The 21,659-nt window shown below is 38.6% G+C and overlaps 2 protein-coding genes across 2 annotated transcripts in view; one reads left to right on the top strand and one right to left on the bottom strand.

Moving 5' to 3' along the window:
* The window catches only part of RSPH14 (radial spoke head 14 homolog), a gene marked incomplete at both ends in the record, with an annotated part of 69,080 nt that extends 64,392 nt beyond the window's left edge, over window positions 1-4,688 (bottom strand). Inside the window, 3 exons of the mRNA XM_080355602.1 lie at window positions 3,057-3,175; window positions 3,373-3,475; window positions 4,490-4,688. Coding sequence (XP_080211728.1) covers window positions 3,057-3,175; window positions 3,373-3,475; window positions 4,490-4,688 — 421 coding nt within the window. The remainder of the gene's footprint in view (window positions 1-3,056; window positions 3,176-3,372; window positions 3,476-4,489) is intronic.
* A 4,402-nt stretch (window positions 4,689-9,090) lies between these two features.
* Window positions 9,091-20,537, top strand: RAB36 (RAB36, member RAS oncogene family; the record flags this gene model as incomplete). Its single annotated transcript, XM_080355469.1, has 10 exons — window positions 9,091-9,159; window positions 11,515-11,603; window positions 13,534-13,599; window positions 14,107-14,208; window positions 15,096-15,160; window positions 15,742-15,793; window positions 17,287-17,368; window positions 19,002-19,092; window positions 19,617-19,736; window positions 20,473-20,537. 10 exons carry the CDS (start codon window positions 9,091-9,093, stop codon window positions 20,535-20,537), a joined length of 801 nt encoding a protein of 266 aa, XP_080211595.1.
* Between the last annotated feature and the right edge of the window lie 1,122 nt (window positions 20,538-21,659).

Genomic DNA, 21,659 nt, shown 5'->3' with positions numbered 1-21,659 from the left:
TCTCTAAATGATGGTTGTAATAAGATGTTCTCCTTATAACCCTTAGGTTTAATTCCTGCTTTTTAGAAAGTGTCTAACTGCAAACACTGAAAAAAACCTCACCCTCATTTCCTCTCAGGGCCACATAGATAGGGTTGGTTGTTTGTTTCTTTTCTCTCCACCCCCTAGAACTTTTATTCATCCTCCAGTGAATGTTTCTGCTTACACAGCTAAACTTTCAGCCTACTTAGCAAATGCTCTGGGTTTTGGGAGACAGAACCTAAAAGCAGGCTGTAGTTTACATCTGTAAGTTTCAAATTCACATCTAAAAGGGTAAGTGCAGCAGCCATCAAACCCTGAAGCAGTTCCCCTGTTTAAACTGAAACCTTTTCAGTTAAGTTGTGCATCTTGCAAACATCTGAAAATTCCATCAGCAAAAGGAAACAAGTGGTAAGCTCCCACATCAGCCTGCTAGAGATCTAACCACGTCTGAAGAGTGGAGTTAATAACACAGTTCAATATAGCAGCGCCTGAACAGCAAGTCTTATTACTGAATGAGGCTGTTGCAAAAGGGCTAAGAAGAAAGCCTTAGCCAGTAGGGATGAATGGTTAATGATTAACAGTGAACTGCAGAAATTTACCAACACTTATATATTCTGTTTTCTTCTCCTATGTTTCTATTATGATCCACATATTCACAGGATGGCATCTATCTGTCTACACAGGTAAGGGATGGAATTCTTTAAAGGCAGCCACAGAATCACACAATGTTAGGGATCGGAAGGGACCTTGAAAGATCATCCAGTCCAATCCACCTGCCGGAGCAGGAACACTTTGCAGTCTACCTCACTACCCGCTCATCCAGACCGCACTCCCTCAGTTTAGCTGTGAGGATGCTGTGGGAGACAGTGTCAAATGCCTTACTCAAGTCAAGGTAGATCACATCCACCACTCTGCCATCATCCATCCATCTTGTTATGTCCTCATAAAAGTCAATGAGGTTGGTCAAGCACGACTTTCCCTTGGTGAAGCCTGTTGACTGCCCCTAATGACCCTCTTATCCCTGTTATGCCTTGAGATGGCACCAAGGAGAAGTCGTTCCATCAGTTTCCCAGGGATGAAAGTGAGGCTGACCAGTCTATAGTTACCCGGGTCCTCCTTCTTGCCCTTTTTGAAGACTGGAGTGACATTTGCTTTCCTCCAGTCCTCAGGCACCTCTCCCGTCTTCCAAGACTTGGCAAAGATGATGGAGAGTGGTCCAGCAATGACCTAGACAGGTTGAAATTTACCTAAGCCAAGTTCCAGTCTCATTTGATTTTAAAAATCTGTAAAACAGCTACTGAAATCAAATTGACAGAAAAACTGATTTTCTGTAGTGATGTGCACAAAGTTGTTTTGCCCACCGTATTAATATCCTTCATATGAATTCAGTTATTTAGGACTTTAAAAAGGTTGCATACATGTAAAAATACATCTTTATATTTTTAGAATTCATGTATGCTCACTCCACAAGGCCTTAAGCATTCATTTAATTTTTTTTAAACACCAGTAATGTAATAGAATTCCTCAGACAAGATACCTTCCCACGAATTTAAATAGTATTGCTTTTTAATTGATAACTTCTATCTACTAAATTTTTAATTTTAAAATTATAATTTTCGTCAACTGGAAGAGTAAAGGTTAAGACTTATGTTCAGATTAGAGAACTATTGAAATTATTATAATTGAACCTGGAAATAAAAGTAACAAATCAGCATAAGTTCCCTTAGTGTATAAAAGATTTAGAAAACTATACATACACATAAATATAAAGACAGCACGTACAGGGTACAATGACCTATTCTTCTCGCATGTCAAGGACAAATTCTCATCTTGGATTCCTCTATTTCGACTGAAACATTTAAAAGCTACATGCCTGACTCTGATCTAATCAACTCAGCTTCTGTTTATCTCACTGGAGATAAATGGACATCACCAGAGCAGAACTCATCCTAATCTAAACACCTACGATACGTCACACTTTTTGCCCCTGGAGATACTGATTTTTCTCCTGCTATAAAGAGAGGGTAGGATGACTAGCAATATTTGACATCTGAAGTTAGGTATAATTTATCACATTTTTAACTTCATATCTAACCAAGTCCATTCAACTATTTTGCCTAAGGGTAAACAATATTTGCCTAAAATATCAGAAAAAGCAAACTATTTCATTCTTCCTTCCATCACCCTCAGGGTTTTTTTGTTTGTTTGTTTGGTGTTTTGTTTTCCTGTTTTTTGTTTTTTAAATTCACCACCTAAAAGTAATGTCAAAATGTACATTTAAGAAACAATGCCTATGAGCCTCAAACCAAAGACATATTAATAGGCAATCTATGGAATATACAGTGAAATGGATGGTGCCCTTACCTGCTCATTTGTCTCCTCATACACCAGTGCTTGTAAGGAGCAGTGAAGGCATAAGGCAAATTTCACGAGATTTGTACCTAACACTAGAAAAACTTCCTACCAACCCTGTGTACTGTGAAATTAGTGCACCATGATGAACAGCTGATCATCATTTTGAACAGAAGAGGACAAAGTGAAATTCAGATGCAAGATTCTGAAATACAAATTTAAGTGTGGAGTCCACACAACCTGTATATTGAACAGGTAGCTTTAATTTACATAAGACCTAAGAAAATTAACAGATCTAGCAGGATTAGCCACCCCAGCATATAGAGAGGACACGACTTTTCAGACAAGGCATTTCACTCGTTATTGATGCAAAGCATTTTCTATATTTTGGTTAAGTATTCTCACTATTATTACACAATTCGAAAATTTTTAGAAGTGCAAAAACAGCCCTAGGAAACATAGTTGTCTCCACCAGTAAAAAAAGATGACTGTCATACCTTTTAAAGTTTTCTGATAGAACCCAAAGAATAAATTCTCATGGGAAAACAAACAAAAAATTAGAAAAAATAGTGGTTTTAAATATTATTTTCAAGGAAAATAGAATAAATTGGGGGGAATATTACTTAGGGATCAGGTAAGTTCATCTACCTGCTATTGCCCTTAAATACTGAAAGAATCCCTACCTTCAGGTAATTTGGCCATCATTTCAAAAGTCTGATGTGTGTTTTTCCGACAGATATCTACTGGATCATCCAAGAGTTCAGCGAGGGCAGAAATTACTCCATTTTGTATCAACCCTTCCCTACAAACAACATTGGAGGATGGATTTAATTAAGCATAATATAGCTCAAATAAATCTGCAACATGCTTAATCATAACTAAATACTTTTATTTACATTGTACCTATCTTGCCAAAACTTAGAAATTCTGTTCTTGTTTCTCTCTGAAATGTCTTTATTGCTTCCAATACCATTCAGTATACTCTGGAATTAGACCTACCTGCCAACACTATGCATAGCCATTATATAAAGGACTTCTGTTGTTTTTTGTCGGATGGTACTATCATGGTGTTGCAGCAAAGTCTTCAAATTATCCAAGAATCCTGTGAGACACAACAGTTCATTTTAACATTTCTTACCTTCGGCATCGATTTAAAATAGGAATAGTCATTTTTATCTCACTATTTGAAGTGCAAACAATCAGAATTTTCATCTTGTGATGTGACAGTGAAATTCTCATTGGTGTATCTCGAGTAGGGAAGAAACTTTGAAGTTTCAAGGCCTACTGCCAAAAATGCCATGCTACAAACAGCCTGCTGACTTCTGTACTAAATAAAATCTAATCTTGCAAATATTTATGAGGTGACAGCCATAGTCAGTGGAGCCATTGATGTTTTTAGAAAAGCATATGTTTGCAGGATTGATGCCTGCATTTTTTAAACTTTCTTTAGGTGTAGTGTGGGCTAAGTAAATGCACACAGTGTTGCTTTTCACACATAGAAATAAAATGGGTGAACCATTAATGATTATGTGTATACACACATAGCACTGACTAAAAACAAACTAACAATCTCTCATTGCTTTAACAGTTACTGTTAATCAAACAATAACTTGATAGATTTTGAACATGATCATTGGTATCTCTTATGAGGAAAAAATACAAAGGAAGTAAATGGAGAAAAAGGCAGTGGCAAACTTGAGGATTTCTTCAGTGTCACATAATGACCTATATAGATACAAAACAGACTGCTACAAATTGTGAATATAAACTTGAATTTTTTTTTTTTTTTTAATTAGCCTATGTAAGGAATTTAGTAAAATTCAGAATAAGCAAAAGAAAAAAAAACGATTCTGCATTAGTTTTGTTCTTAGGTGTGTGTTGATAAGCCATTGGTAAATCTTAAAGGGAGGATAATCTTAAAGTAACTGTAATGTATATGACATTATTATATTCTATACCTTTTTAAGGTAATATGAGTAGACATTAAAAACAAACAAACAAACAGCTTAATGGACATTTTGTTTCTTCAAAGACATTGCAAGGAAAAAAATAATGCAAAAAAGTGGGATTTTTTTGTCCCCGATGGTGTCAAACCCTATGGCAGCAGATCACTTACCTAATTCTACCGCCTGGTAGACTTTTTCTGGGTCATGGACCAGATCACAGAGCGCCATCAATGCCCGCTGCTGAGTCAGCAGCTCAGGGGACTGCAACTCCTCATTCAGTTTAGGAAGGCCCCTCCTCCCAAACGCAATGGGAGCTTTTGTGGGATCGATATTAGGGGGGAGGTTGGCCGAGATACGAGCATGTGCCATTCCAAATTTTCCTGGGAAGGATTCTTCCTATTCCTAAAAATACTCCAAAATGACTGTACCTGGTCACTGGACCAAATGTACCAAAAAGACAACTACTGACTTTAACCAGTGCTCTGTGTCCCAGATGAGCTATTTTAGCATACGCTCATTGTTAGAAAGCTGTGAAAGAAGAGGCTGGAATGGCTTGTGGTCATCAGCATTAATGTCTGCTCACCAGCTGAATTGTCTTTCCTAGTTTATTTCTCCACTGAACACCGGGGAAAAAAGAAAAAAAGGCAAAAAAAAAAAAAAAAAAAGAGAGAGCTTAAAATTGCAAGGGAGGGAATGTTTTTCAAAGAGTTAAAGGAAACATAAACAAAATGCCATATTTCACAAAAGCATTTTTTGAGAAAGGAGTCTAGTTTAAATCCGCCCTCAGAATCCACTGAGGTTTGAAAGAATGGGTGATGCTGACCTCCCACCTCTCTCAGTGAAGAAAACGGCTCAGCTGGCAGAAGCATACAACCGCCAAGATAAAAAACTTCTCAACAACAACAAAAAAAACAGCCGCAAAGTTAAAACAACTGCATTTGTCTCTTCAAGACAACATAAATAGACTAAATAACCAAATTCGCCCCGTCCCACCAGCCGTCTCGGCCCGTTCCCGCTTCGCGTGCGCTAGTTGCCACAGCATCCGGCTCTTTGCGTACGCACCGCTCCGCGAATAGCAACTACGCAGCCTAGAACACTGAGTCTGGTCTTGCGTCAACAGCGTAAGTAACGCGTTTGACGGTGAGTGTTGTGATCGAGTAGCGTCAAAGGCGTAGTTGGAGAATTGGAGCCGGGGCCGCTGCTAGCGCAGGGCTCGTGGGGCGGCGCGCGGTTGGGCTGAGGCGCGGCCGCTCAGGGAGGGAGCGTGTGAGGAAATGGGGGCCAGGGCGCCGCGGGCTTGCAGTGTAGGGGCTGTTTTACCTCCCTTCACTGCTCTCTCCTCACGTCCTGTTTTTAAAGTAATTTCTCTTGAACAAAAGTGAAAAAAAATCTAATTGAACAAAATGGTGACCGAGTTAATGGCAGAGATACAGCAGGTGGGTGCCTTGAGGCTTGAAGGAAGCTGAGTAGCTGTGGACTAGGTTTTCTTTCCTAGTCTTCTCTGCAAGGTTGCTATAAGCAGCCAAGTTGTGCAGCAGGGGTTTCCATTATCATTAAGAAGTTTCACATAACTGCATTCAAGACTTAGTCATCTTTTTCAGCATGATTCTACTAAAACACAGTGTTTCGAGGGTGCTACCTGGGGAATGTATCATTGCAGTGTTGCTGCCACAATTTAAGGGCGCTCTGGATTGTCAGATGTCATCTGGCATCAGGAAAAAAAAAACAACTCTGAACAGCTTGTGCTATAAAAGGTTCTCTCTGCAAAGAGAGAAGTCTTTGTGATGTTTTTCATTATATTTGAGTAACAATTACAATAATCAAAGTTCTTAAACTGGAATTACAAAGACAAAGTCACTCAGGTCAGACAGATTAAAATAAAATACAGGGATATAGTTTGGTTTGTTGATCTTCAAAATCCATAAAAGAAAAATTACTAGTTTAAAAGGTATTTTCTGGAAAGGATTAATTTTCCTGCAACATTTTAAAACATTATTTAAATTACAAGTTACTTTCCTGAATTAGATTAGACTTCCAGTAACTATATATTTGTAAAGTGTCACCCAATTTCAATAGGAAGAATGTGAACTTTTCCCAACATAGAGCAGGAGATGATCAGAGACTTCTCTCGTCCTTCATTGTTAACGAGTTGTTTTGTCTTGTCCTTCACCATAGGTTGGAATACTGATTTTTTTTTCATTAGTGGTTGTGACATTAACATATTTTATGTACAGCTTCTGAATGCCTTCCTCAAATCCTTTCTCTGTCCACAGAATCTGCTGGTGATACTGTTCCTGTAACATTGATGCAAGGAGGGTTGTGATGCCATGGAGACACTATATTCCTGGTTCTCCCTGGTGACTGAATCCCCTTCAGCTCTGTAAGGAGAGAAAATCTGGATCTCAGTACTCATCATTCTCAGTATTTTTATCAGCTTTGTATTTCTTATATAATTTATCTTTTTCCTCTAATGGTGTGGCTAATTTGTTGTTTTGCTAAATTAAAATATATTTATGTGTGTGAGAGATTTAGGTTAAATGCACTAAATGTAAGTGAAGATGGCCTCTCATTTTTAAAATATTTCTGTTTGGTTGCCTTGGTCCCTCCTGTGCTTTACATTCACTGAAGTTTATTTATTTATTTATTTACATTGTAGTTTAGTTTGTGAAATAGCTCTAGGAGACAAGCAGTGAGTCAGCCTATGTACACGTGACATTCTTCCATGCTTAGGATACGTTGAACCAGAAGTAGGAGAGTATGGAGAAAGCAAGCTAGTTTTTTAAAGAGTTACTAACTAGCAGGTTTTTTGGTTTTGTCTTCAGAACTGTTATTTTCAGACATGAACATTGCCGTCAAATCATCCAAACCTGCCGAAAGGGCAGGAGCACACCATCAAATAGGTCTAGATCTCTCTAGTTTTATAGGGTCATAAGTAGCATGATAAATAGAACTCTGCATATGGTGATAAATAAATACTGTAATATTTACTTTTGTAAATAACACATCAGCTGCAAATCTGGATTCTTTGAGGGGAAGTGGGTGTTTCAGTATGGTTGCGATCACATGAGGTGATTGAAAAGTAATTCTTCACAAAAGAGAATAAAACCTTAATTCTAAGCCGTGGCCTACCAATTTTGTCAAGCATAATACTTTGTGTAGGGTTGTAAAACACAACTGTAGTTTTTGTTATATACTTACTTGTTGGTTAAAATTACTTCTCCACATCAATTTGCCCTTTAACATTCTGCAGCAATGGGAGAAGCTTGTCTCCTGGATGTTAAGAGATCTGAGACCATTCCAGTATTATCAAAATACTACTCTTAGAATGCAAGGGCTTTCTTTTGTTCTGAAATCTGGAAATTTAAATCCTAGGGAAATAAATAGCAAAATCTTTTAGCATCCTAAATTATAGTCTAGCATACTAAATGCTGTCTAAACTAATGAGCTGATACTTAGGCAATACAAAAGAGCTGTGTGCTTTCTTATGCCTTGTCTTTAGTGTTTGGTACATTAGAAAACAGGATTACTAATGACTAGAAAGACATTTATATAATTCAGAATGTCTCATTGGTGGCATGCACATCCTGATTCTAAAGCTGAGATGAAATCAAGTTGAAATTCTGAAAAAATCCCTTGGGAGTTTCTTTATAATTGCTGCTGTACTTAATATTAGCTATGTAATACTTGCCTACTCCTTTAGTTCCTTGTCTGCTGGGTTAATCGTGATCATTGTATCCATATATACAACTGTCTCTGAGGAAAACAGAACTATTTTCTTACACAGGATTAGGGGACCATTTTATTTATTAAGGAGTAGCTTTTGATCAAAGGAATCTGTGTTGCCCCTAAAACCAGTTTGTTCTTTTAAAACTAGGGCCCTCTGCATAGTTAAATTACTCAAACTCCGCCTTCCCTCCTTGCTCTGTGGAAGGGGAGGAAGGGAACTGTTGCAGGCCTGTTGCTATGGGCACGCAGCAGCTGAGCTGTTCCTGTGGCTGGGATCCTGCTGCATCAGCTGCTGCACGGTGAGTCCTTCCTTACACTTTGCTACATGATGAGTGTTCTTATTAGAAATGTTCTTTTTTGTGCCAGGAAGAAATCGGTGCCCTATCAAGGGTGCCCTCCCCCAACAACCCACGAGGTTTCATTGCATAACCAAATTGATATGTCTCAAGTGGGATATCTAAATGCATTTGTGATTTTCATGTGAACAATATTCTTTTCCCATGTCAGGCTGTCTACAGATTTCATTCTTCTGAGCTGATTGTGGATGAAAGTTTGATGTTGTGCCACAAAATGTGGCAGCTTCATCTTTCATCCTTTCTTCTTCTGACCGAATGAAATCTGGTATCCTCTTACATTTATTAATGTGCTTAGTGCAGAGGCACTTCAAACAATGTTGTGTGAGATTTTTAAACTAAACACTGTAAAGTCCTTTGAGAGTTAAACTGCAAGCACTTACCTTGAAGTAAGTGAACAATTCTCTGCCCTCCTGTGGAATTAGAGTTGGTGCCTTCCAGTTTCAGAAAGCCACTGTTTGCTACCACACTTATGTGCACTGGAGTGGTCCCTTTTACATAAAAAATGGGTTTCTTTAGAGCAAATAAAGTCAAAGAACTACCAGTTATACTGAAAAGAAAAACAATGATGACTCTGTAAGAACTGTTAACTGGATTTTTTTAATCATGTTTTCCCTGTATTGAGTCAATTCCTGAATGCCATGTTTCTCTCTATGTATTGCCTGTCTCATAGAAATTAATTGAACTGGAGAATGAAGTCCAACCTAATGCATTTGGTTCCTCCAGTGAGTAGGGACAGAATAATCTCCCAGTTTCCTAAGGTAAGCATTCTTTATCCCTCTGATCACAGTATGTAGTACCTGCCACATAGAGCTATCTTTCTCTTGTGCTAATAGTATTTTAATTTAATGTACAGTTGTATTCTGCTAAAATTACAAATTGTTTAAGAATTTCTTTCAAAGATGAATATAACCCCATGTTTCCACTCGATGCTGATGTATTTAATAATAATCTGCATTTCTTCTTTTAACCTTTACAGAAAATGACTCTTGTCACAGAATCACAGAATCACAAAATGTTAGGGATTGGAAGGGACCTCGAAAGCTCATCCAGTCCAATCCCCCTGCCAGAGCAGGAACACCCAGATGAGGTTACACAGGAAGGCATCCAGGCAGGTTTTGAATGTCTCCAGAGTAGGAGACTCCACAACCTCCTTGGGCAGCCTGGGCCAGTGTCTGTCACCCTTACGGAGAAGAAGTTTCTTTTCAAATTTAAGTGGAACCTTTCATGTTCCAGTTTGAACCCATTACCCCTTGTCCTATCATTGGTTGTCACCAAGAAGAGCCTGGCTCCATCCTTGTGACACTCATCCTTTACGTATCTGTAAACATTAATGAGGTCACCCCTCAGTCTCCTCTTCTCCAAGCTAGAGCCCCAGCTCCCTCAGCCTTTCCTCATAAGGGAGATGCTCCACTCCCTTCAGCATTTTTGTTGCCCTGCGCTGGACTCTCTCCAGCAGTTCCCTGTCCTTCTTGAACTGAGGGGCCCAGAACTGGACACAATATTCCAGATGTGGTCTCACCAGGGCAGAGTAGAGGGGCAGGAGAACCTCTCTGACCTACTAACCACCCCCTTCTAATCAGCCCCTAGGATACCATTGGCCTTTGTGGCCACAAGGGCCCAGTGCTGGCTCATGGTCATCCTGCTGTCCACCAGGACCCCCAGGTCCCTTTCCCCTATGCTGCTCTCTAATAGGTCATTCCCCAACTTATACTGGAACCTGGGCTTGTTCCTACCCAGATGCAAGACTCTACACTTGCCCTTGTTATATTTCATTAAATTTTTCCCTGCCCGACTCTCCAGCCTGCCCAGGTCTCTGATGGCAGCACAGCCTTCTGGCGTGTCAGCCACTGCTCCCAGCTTGGTGTCATCAGCAAACTTGCTGATAGTACACTCTATTCCCTCGTCCAAATCATTGATTAATATATTGAATAATATAGGCCCCAGTACTGACCCCTGAGGCACTGCACTAGATACAAGCCTCAACTGGACTCCGCCCCATTGGCCACGACTCTGTGGCTTCTTCCCTTCAGCCAGTTCACAGTCCATCTCACTACCTGGTCATCCAGACCGCACTTTCTCAGTTTAGCTGTGAGGATGCTGTGGGAGACTGTGTCAAATGCCTTACTCAAGTCTAGGCAGATCACGTCCACCGCTCTGCCATCATCCATCCATCTTGTTATGTCCTCATAAAAGTCAATGAGGTTGGTCAAGCACGACTTTCCCTTGGTGAAGCCATGCTGACTGCTCCTAATGACCCTCTTTTCCCTGTTATGCCTTGAGATGGCACCAAGGAGAAGTCATTCCATCAGTTTCCCAGGGACTGAGGTGAGGCAGAAGTGGCAATTGAGGCAATTTTCATTTTCTGTTTGCATAGGAACTTTAGTCATACAGGAGATCAAATATAGCAGGCACTGTAGAAACACAGACAGAAAAGATCATTGATGTCCCCAAAGAGTTTTGTACTCAAAGTATAATAGAAGAGTTAAGGACAGGGAAGGACAAGGAATTACCATTTTGTTTTTTCATTTGTTCAAAAGATCCTTTTAAGAGGGTTAGCATTTTTTCTGTGCTTGATCTCAGCCACATACTTTGCTTTTAATATGATGATAACTATAATTATTTAAAGCAAATCTAAGGTAAAATAAGTTTTCCTCATTTTTAACCAATGCCTATTTAAAACTAGTAACAGAAATAGTGCTTCACACATATAAGAGATCTAAAAGACTTTATAGTAATAATGACTTGCTGGTAGTATGCTCCCATCTATGTTTGTCTTGTGTGTCTTAGATTTCTGGGATAATTTAAGGTACTTGCTATTGTACCAAATGATAAGCAAGTGTGTGTGACTGGAAGTTTAGCTAGTATTCAGATACTGACACTCAGAAAGGTGGTTTAATGATGGTGCTATCCAAAGGAGTTTTTACAAATGTGACTGTGGTGAAGCCTTACTGCCTTCTAACCCAAGTTGCCTCTTTTCTTATGACAGGGTATCCCTGTGCTATACAAACTGTTTGAATTAATCTTCTTATCTTTTTTATTTCCTTGCTGATCTGACTTCTTGCAAAGTAGACATCACATAGTTTATCCTAGTAGCTGTTCTCTCCTGTTTTCAGTGGTACACACCTGAAGCCTGTCTGCAGTTCAAAGAGCACTTCCATGCACAGGTCAGGACTGCTTGTCAATGGAGCACTGGAACACTTGGGTAAGTTTGTAATAAACCACGTATGAAATGAAGAAAGTATTTTAAGCTTTTTATAGCCTGATTCCTTCATAGGCTTTTCCTTCCTCAGTCCACTATGTTTCAAGGTAGCTAAGCCTGTGCATGTGGCAGTTGTCTGACCTGTTTGACAGTAAATTGATATAAAGAGCCCCTTCTTTCCATAAGTGACAGATACTTTTTCTGCTGGCATAAATAGCATTGAAAAAATCACAACAAGTAGTTTAGAAACTTTGAACTAAACCCTTAGTTCAAAGGATTGAGTGTTTAAAATTAGTGTTGACTTTTGCACATCCAAGTCAGTATGGCAACCAAATTCTAGAGAAGTTACAAGGAATAAGACAGATCTAGCCTTGCTGTATTCTCTGGTGTTCCAAAAGACCATTTAATAAAGGCTTGGGGGCCAGGGAGGTATAAACATAGAGCAGTTCTAGGTTGCTTGAAACACGTGAGAATCTAGCTTTAGTCTTTTAGAGGTACACATGCTAAGAAATTTTCCTGAATGTTTTGTTAAAACTGGAGCAAAATTCTGCTAACTGTGTAGCATTAAAAAAAATCCAAATAAAGTGGTTTATGCCCTTGTCATATTCTTTGGGGTTTTTTTTACATCTTCTTCCTCCCAGAACTGTTACTTGTACAGATTTAATTCCTGAAGAAAGGCAAGAAAGCTCAACTCTCTTAGAAATCATCACTATTCAGTTAAAATAAATAGCTGTATGTTTTAGTGATAAATGCTTTTGTGTTCCAGTGTGAAAGATCTTTCATAAAGTGGAGCTTCTATGAATACTGACAATTAGCTCACTATTCTTTCAAATCTAGAGTTGATGATTACCATGCGACTTGTCATGGAATCCATCTTTAAATGGAACTTTTTATTCATTTCACTAGGGAGTCTTGCTAAAATATATTTAAGCCAAAATACATCTCCCTAAGAGACACCAGTGAGTTCATTGCCTTTTAGAAGCACAGTCACTATCTTACTTTCACATTAGCTTGTTACAAGTGCGGCCACCCAGTTGCTGTTTACTGGCACACAAAATGCCTTATTTTTTCTGAAATACTAGTCACACAGGTGGGCAGTCAAGATTTGGACTATTTAGAATAGATAACTTGGAATCAGCATCCCATGGAAGCCTGATAAAACAAGAAATAATATTCAATAGAAGATTAATTCCCTTGTTTAAAAAGCCATTCCTTGATACAAAAGAACCTTTAATCTCTTAAGCCATTTTTGTGGTATGTGCACAGGAGATGTCTATTCAAGTTTAGGTCAACAAATACATCTATATCTACAAATACATCTACATTCACTTATCCAGCTGTATCTCCTAAAAGGTGCTCTACATTTCATCTTTGAGAATGTAGGCTTTGTCACCTAAAGCCCATCAATTTTATACTCTGGGAGGACCCAGAGCAAAGAGGATTATTTGCATGAAGCCAACTTCAGATTAATATTATTTCAGATAGCCAGAAAATGTCTTGACTCTAATCATGTGGTTTGGTTTTTTCCCCGCCACCCAGAGACAAATTCTGCAGCGAGTTATTTCATTATCAGCAATTTTCTGTTTCTGAACTTAGGACTTGATTTGTACCATTATGTGCAAACTGCCAAATGTATGTACTTGTAGTCAAAGCAATTTTAATAGAATAGATGTCCCACTGGATTGTATTTAAGAAAAAAAATATGCAGACTAAGAAATAGACTATTTCTGTTCCAGAGTTTCTGTGGTTTTTTAGTGACCTTCTTCTTTCTTACCATTTAAGACTCTGATCCTGCAGCACCGTAACATTTAGGTAAATTGGAGTCGGAGGTACATATGATCATCACTTGCAATTTAAAGATATAAATCAGAGTTTTTAGAGAGTGTTAAAATTGCTTCTAAAAACATGTAATGTTTTCAAATATTTATAACAGGCTGAAAATATCCAAAGTGGTTGTGGTAGGAGACCTGTATGTCGGGAAAACCAGCCTTATCAACAGGTACAGTGTCTCTCAGCAGATGGTTTGTTTCTGCTCTTTCTCAAATAAATGTTATAATGTTTCCATTCCTGTCCATTCAGAGTAGTAGTTCATGGTTCTGTTTTGAACCATGGTTTTGTTATTAAATAAAAGACAAAACAGGCTTGATATACAAACACAGAAAGCAATGATCTGGCACTTCTATCAGTATATGTTATATTATTTATGACCCCAAATATATTCCCATGTAACTAAAACTATAAGATACTGTATCTTCCATGACAGTCCAAAACCATTTTATTCTAATTCTCATCTCAAGAGCTTACTAGATATATGTGCTTTCTATTTTGTTATCCAGTATCTCCCTTTTTTAGTTAGTTTCTTGGTGGTTTTAAATATGTTTCTGCAACGTATAGCCACTCCACAGTTAGTTAATTATTTTATTCATAATTTACTCTAGATAATGTTAGTTTTGCAGTTGTTTGTGCTGGGTGTTACTAGTATATCATAATTTTTTTCTAATTGCAGATTTTGTAAAGATAATTTTGATCGAGACTACAAGGCAACCATTGGAGTGGATTTTGAAATTGAACGTTTTGAAATAATTGGAGTACCATACAATCTCCAGATGTAAGTTGAAACAGAGCGCTTTAGTACTGCACAGTGTACAATCTCAGCATAGCTTGAATTGCTACAGGCTCTGGTGGAATAATGATTTATTTTTTTTAATAATAAAAATGCACAAAGAATGATATCTCAAAACCAAGTTCTGTACCTAGACTTGCAGTTTTACTAAAACTCTTACTCTTTTGGATTTCATAAGCTACTAAACATCAGATTGCATTGTCTGCAGAATCTTCAGTGCCTGGGTAGATCATTTCCATATGATGAGCATTAGTGCCCCCTCTTGCTGAGAGATTTCCGTACAAGATGAATTGGCAAGTATCTATGACTGGCAGTAGGAGGCTATAAAAAACCCCAAACCTCTGTAGTGCCAGTAGTAGCTGAGAAGACTGCATATCATGTTCGTTAATATGAAGCACTTTCTTGATTAGTACCTGGTGGACTGAGCTGTAGGTCTCTAATTTGTAGTGTATGGACAGATACATCTAGCAGTTCCAAGATTCTAATATGGGCTAGTATCTGATTTAGCTAGTATTAGCACAGATTTTTTTCAAAATTAGATTGCCCTAGAGATACATGCAAATGACATAGAAGAGGAAAAATATTTTAAGAAAAGGATATGTAGAATATGAGTATTTGAATTGTGTCTCCAAAATGACCAGTATTAAAAGAAAAAAAAAAGGTTAAAACCAGAGTTCACATGTCGTCATTAAATAATAGAGCTTTACTGTATTTCTGTCAGTAGTTAATGAAGAACATGTTCCAGATGGTAGCTCTTCTCTAATATCACATTCTTCTCTAACTTGTACCAGTCTGCTGCTTCATTAGCATGTTTACTCAGATTACATTGGCTTTCATTAACCTGAAATTTCTTTTTGTCCCCCATTGCACAGATGGGACACAGCAGGTCAGGAAAAGTTCAAGTGCATTGCATCTGCTTACTACCGAGGAGCAGAGGGTGAGAACAATATTAATTTGATCCTGGCTGTGACAGGAGGTTATACTTCATGCAGAAGCATATATGCATATCTGCTCCTTGAAAAGGTACCTGTAGACAAAGTGTGGTGGAACGGATTGTCTGTTATTGGAGAGAAGAAGGGGCTAATAACCTCATTAATTGTTGTGGTATCACACCTGCAAGCTCTGAATGTTCTGATGATGCAGTGATAAAAATTTGCACTTATGTCTAGGGGCTTTGGGTAAGATTATTGCTGAAGTTAGAAGTGGATGCTTCTAGCATTTCCTTTGGTTAGAGACAATATCCACAGGAATTTAAGTGGTCCCAAAATAAAAGGAGTAATAGCACTATGGACAGGTAAGGACTAGATAAGGTTGAAGACTGAGTCTTACTGGGTGCTACAGAAGGAAGAGGAATGAGCAAATGGGTAGTCTTCCTTCTCCTCTGTGTGCAATCTGCTCTTGCACTTAACATGTAAATGTCCTCTCTGTATAACAAGATGAGTTGGAGAGCCTCCTGATACACTTTCTAACTTAATTACTTTTTTTTTTTTTTTTTTCTGTTCATGTCTGTTACTGCAGTTATAATAACTGTGTTTGATCTGGCTGATATCCGAACTTTGGATCACACCAAGTAAGTTTCTGTATTTTGGCTTAGCCTTTGGAGCTTTTACAGCAGGTTTAATGGCCTTGTGTTGCCTTTAATTGCTGAGAACATGCTGGATTGTGAGTGTATTTTCTATTGAGCTAAGAAGTTAAGAGTGACAGTCACTTGGTTGAATTACATAGGATGAGATTTTTCTGAAGAAAATGCAGAGCATAAATTTGAGCTACTTACCCTTCATTTACCTTTTCGTCAGTGGAGAGAAAAAGGCACTTGAGTAAGAGCTTGATCCTTCCAAAACTAGGCATGCAGGAAGAGATGAAGTGCACCCCAAAAGCATCCTTTATTTTTTTTTTTCTCCCTTTGCTGTAAACAGAATAACAGGCTGGCATCTGATGTAAATGGTGAAATTGATGAGATACAACTCATGCATAATGTCTCAAGAGCCTCACATTCTTAGGTGCACTGCTAGCCTGAAATTATTTTCTTTCTCTGGTTTCTGTAATGATTCTGTTGAGAGACGGACTGTCAAAAAGAAGAGAGAAAATTAAAAACTCAGAGTATATGTAGAGATAATAGAGCTTTACTATATTTCTGTCAGTAGTTAATGAAGAACATGTTCCAGATGGTAGCACTTCTCTGATATCACATTCTTCTCTAACTTGTACTAAACTTACTGTTTCAGATACTTGTAATGGTTTGATTACAACAGCACACTAATTGTTATGAATAAACTCATTTTGCTTTTAGTGCTGGCTGCAAAACGCTACGTGGTTCTATGGTCCACATGGTTGTTGCCAGCTTAGAGCATATGTATTTCTAACATACTGTTGTGACTGTAATGCAGGTACATGTTTCTTTACAACCTGTACTCTGTCTTATTTTAATATCTGTTAGACTATTTCTTTAGAGTACGGCTGTGATACTTAGCTCATTTACATAGGACTTTGTAAAATAATATATATATTAGTGTCTCTGTTTGACTAAAAATAGTTGAAGCCCGTGAACCTTTCCCCCCACCCCTTCCCTCCTTGACTTGTGTTGGACGACTCAAGAGGAACTTGATTGCTAGAGTAACAAAAATATAAAAGCTTCTGAGACAAGAATCATGCAGCCTTCATAGGGAGCTGGTTTATAATGCTAAATAGATTATTTTGCTCTTCTTTATCCCATTTATATCTCATCTGCTATGTTCTTCATATCTTTTCCTCTGCTTCTGTTATTCCTTATCTCAATCAAAACTTCGTCCACTCCATTGTACTGATAAATACCCTCTCTGGATGCTACAATCATTGTTGAATTTGCACTCTACGGTGGCATGTTTGAACTTTTCATTAGTGGAAGGCATGTACTGCAAGGAGCTCAGTAACAGCTCCTGGTCTCCTTCTGTCTAGAAGAAAAGTCTTTTGATACCCTCACATAAGTTCATCCTCTCACTTTTCTTGTGACCCTATTATCTGTCACTTTCTCCCATATTCCTCAGTCCCTCTGACTGATTCTGTCATTTCTCTTTTGTATTTCAGACAGTGGCTAGAAGATGCATTGAGGGAGAACGAGCCAGATTCCAGCTTCATCTTTCTGGTTGGAACAAAAAAAGATTTGGTGGTAAGTAAATTGAATGCAGATAAGGAAATCAGATTTCCACTAGTTCCTCAAGTGATTTTCCTTACAAGTTGTACACAATGTTGTTGAGATAAAGACCTCGAGGGAAAAACCTAAACAGAAAGAAAGAACATCATAGGTAAATAGAACAGCACACTTGGAGTCAACTTATGAAGACACTTTCTGAAGAAATGGGTAGTTAGTGAAATATACCTAGTTCCATTCCTTGCACAACATTTTCCAAGCACACACCAACAATTGCAAAGGCAGAGAAAAGTTGGATGCACAAAATAGCAGAGTATCTAATGATCTTGATGGTTTTGTTGTTTGGTGTTGTGTGTGTGTGTGTGTTTGGTTGGTTTTGTTTTGTGTTTTTGTTTGTTTGTTGAGACAACGCATTCATTATTCAGAAACAGGGAAGAATTCCTCCTTAATTGAATGTGACATCATTTTCAGAAGAACAGGATATAATGCACTCACCCTATACCATTCAGAGTCTTCTGTCTTTCTCTAGCTATCAATACTTAATTCTTAAAGATTTAAAAAGAAACTTGCTGTTTAGTTAATTTTTTTTAATTATTATTCCTCCTCTCCAGCTGCTACAGTGTCACTTAAGCTGTTTGTTTCTTACGCTTCACAGAAAATATGTCACAAAAAGCTGCACGTCTGTCAGGTTTTTTTGGTACTTTGTGTTGCTTATGCTGTAAAAACTAAATGTGCCAGACCTCTGAGGACACAGATCTGAAGTCTTGTCTAAGCTAAAATTCCTTATTGTAAGTTAGTTTTGGTTTTTAGAATGATAGCACTTTCAACTGAAGGGAAGACAAGAGTGAAGCAAAGGATTGTGGGATTTAGGTATGACTTCAGGATGAAGTCACTCGACTTCTCTTCCTGATGTCACATCATTCTTTCCAAATCTTTAGAATTCTTGTCAATTGTGCAGGGGTTCCCCGTTCTAAGACAATGCACAGAAAACTGTACAAACCAGCAAGACTGGTAGCATTTATCACAAATGGGCTAAAGATTGAAAGCAAATAGCAACATACTGATACGGTTGATCACAGAAAACAAATGAGAGGGGGAAAAAGACCTGAAAACTTAAGTGCAAGAGTGCAAAATCCATTTAAGGGGCAAGAAATTTTTGTCTTGAGAACAGATAGGAAGAGTAAACATAAAAAGGGGGGAAGGCCATTGTCTTACACTATAGTGAAAACAGATGAAGTAGAAAAAAGGATCCAAGACAGTGACAAGAAAAGATTAAACACAAAGAACCATTGCAATTAGTCAGTCCTGCAACTCTTTTGTTGAGGATAATGGGCTGACAAGAACTTGAAGACCAGTAACTGGGCTGTTTTTAGAGCTAACATACCACACCATATAGTTACATACAATGGTCACACTTGTTAACTGTTGTTTTGTTTCAATGCTGTGGGAGGTGAATGTAGACTTCTATTTTAAAAGCAGTCCTAAGTACTTGAGTGTTCTTGCAATCGTGTCTAATTGTACAAGTTCTAAGGCAAGGCCAGAAAGGCCACTGTGAAAACTGGAAGCGTCACAGTATAGGTGCCAGCAGTACCTTTCTGTTGTTACCCAGATATGCTTCACATGTTAAAGTTATCCCATGTTGTTTACTCAGTCAGATGCTGTGTGTGAAAGGACTGAGCTGGATGCCATCCGCTTTGCCAATGAGATGCAGGCAGAATACTGGTCGGTTTCAGCCAAAACAGGTAAGTTACTGCAAAGGATGTAAAACCAGCATAACCACAAAGGCTTACCTTACAGTTGAAGGAAAAGTTCCTTATCCCCCCATTTCTATGCAGATTTTTTTGTTCTTGCACTTTGTTGCTATTGTAAACTTCAGGTTTATTAGTGGTTGATTAATTTGTACTGTCATGTTTACAGAAAAGAGTACTTGAGCTGCTGTGCAATGTCTGAGCATGTTTAATTCATACATAGTTACGTAATTACTTTTGTACACTGCTACTCAACATTAGCAGTGAAAAAAAGATTATACCACAAGCTAAATTGTCTCTGTTGCTGAATAAAAATAAAGATACGGTATGGGGTACAGTATTCTAGAGTAAGAAAATGAGGAATTTTCTCTTCAGTGATCAGAATGGAGGACAGATTGCTGTAGAGGCCTGTTCTGTTCCAGTATTGAGCAGTGGTCTGTTCACAGACGTGCTTGCTATTCTTGACCATGTGTTGATGTGCAGTTGTAAAGACACATTCTTTCTGTCCTGTTTCCTAGGTGAAAATGTCAAACAGTTCTTTTCCCGAGTTGCTGCCTTGGCCTTTGAACAGTCCATGATAAAAGAGCTGGAGAATTCTGCTGGTCGCATGGCCCAAATTGGAACAGGAAACCTCATCAGTATGTTAAGTTTTGCTTTTTGTGTGTATTTTTCTTGTTTACAGTCTAAAGGATTGGGGAGATTTTTCAAGCATTAAAGCCCATTTCAAACACCTGCCAGCGTAGTCATAGAATCATAGAACAGTTTGGGTTGGAAGGGACCTTCAAAACTCATCCAGTCCAACTCCCGTGCAATGAGCAGGGACATCTTCAACCAGTTCAGGTTGCTCAAAGCCCTGTCCAGCCTGGCCTGGGATGTCTCCAGGAATGGGTCATCCACCACCTCTCTGGGCATCCTGGGCCAGTGTTTCTCATAATAAAAAATTTCTTACTTGTGTCTGGCCTGAATCTCCCCTCCTTTAGTTTAAAACCATCACCCCTTGTCCTATCACAACAGGCCCTGCTAAAAAGTCTGTCCCCATCCTTCTTTAAGGTTTCTTTTAAGTACAGAAAGGCCGCAATAAGGTCTCCCTGGAGCCTTCTCTTCTCTAGGCTGAACAACCCAACTCTCTCAGCGTTTCCTCAAATGATCCAGCCCTCGGATAATTTCTGTGGCTCCTCTGGCCCCTCTCCAACAGGTCCGTGTCTGTCCTGTGCTGAGGGCTCCAGAGCTGGATGCAGCACTGCAGGTCATGTCAGTGGATACTTGACTTCCAGTATATAGGTGTGACTGGGCCTGCATTCAGCTTTTGTTATCCTTAGTCTTGGATGTTATAATTTCTTGTGAGTTGATTTTCTAACTTTTTTGCTTCTACAGAACTGGAAAAGAACACAATGGAAATCCCAGAAGGCCACACTCAAATCAGCCTGGGTTGCTGCTAGCTGTCAACCGTTTCTGCAAGCACCATGCTTCTCTGTAGTCCAGCACAGAGCACCTGCAACAACGGAAGCTCTCAAACCAGAAATAGAAAGTTTTACTTTTGGAAATGAGGGAAGAAAAACTTCTCCAAATTTTCTTTCTGAGAGTTCTCTTGCTGCTGCAGGCACATTTGTGCAGGATGGTACAGTAGTTACACAAACCTATCTCTGTGTAGTGGAAACACGACATCCTTATGTTAATGCAGGAAGACATCACCAGTGCCATGTGCTCACCTGTCTGCCAGAAACACTTGTAGTCAAAAGTTATGTGATTTCAGTGTGATGTTCTTTGATAATTCTCTAGAGGTCTCAGTGTAGTCAAATTCTCATGTGAGCGGAAAACAAATGACCGTTCAGAATAAAGGGTGCTATATATATGTTTTTGCCCTTTAAGATCATAGTATAAAATAACTCTGACTTGCTTTTATGCATTCCAGATATTTAAAAACTGTTCCAAGAGAAATATTTTTGAATAACAGGTATGCAAGTATGCTAATGCAGACTGCATAGTTTTCACTGTGCTTTCTCCATCCAGGAAAAATCTGTATTATTTTTCATTTTCCACTTGAGAATCAGAGCCCAGTATTTAAATATTTCCAAGCCTAGGTGAAGTCCAGGTAGGAACTTGTTTGTTTTACCCCAACTGTCTAATCTTTTGAAAAATGTTACCAGATAAGAATGCTATTCTTTTCGACTCTCTTGACTAGGAAAGCATGGCCACATAGTTGTATGGCATAGAAAAAACAGATTTAATGCATTACATCTTTCAAAGAGGATGCAGAATCCTTCTCTGGGTTGATCTTCATGAATATTGTCTACATTGCAGTTCTACTTTGTTGCTAAGAGTAATGACACTTTCATTTTATTCAAAATGGGTGGTTTTGTTTGTAGTAAAGTAACATGATTCTGGAACCATACACAGTCTCAGTCAGGAATTTCTTCATCCCTGTGTGTGGTAGGAACTCTGAGCTGGTAAGATTAGTTTCAATATGGCTGCTAAACTCTTAGTCACTCTACCTGCCTTTACTGGACAAGATGACTTGATCGCTAGATGCTGGGAGCAGTTTGCTCTACTACTTAATAGAA

The sequence above is a fragment of the Nesoenas mayeri genome, assembly GCF_963082525.1.
Source record: "Nesoenas mayeri genome assembly, chromosome: 17".
Lineage (NCBI taxonomy): Eukaryota > Metazoa > Chordata > Aves > Columbiformes > Columbidae > Nesoenas > Nesoenas mayeri.
The sequence above is the reverse complement of the archived record's forward strand: the minus strand, read 5'-3'. Positions and strand labels throughout refer to the sequence as shown.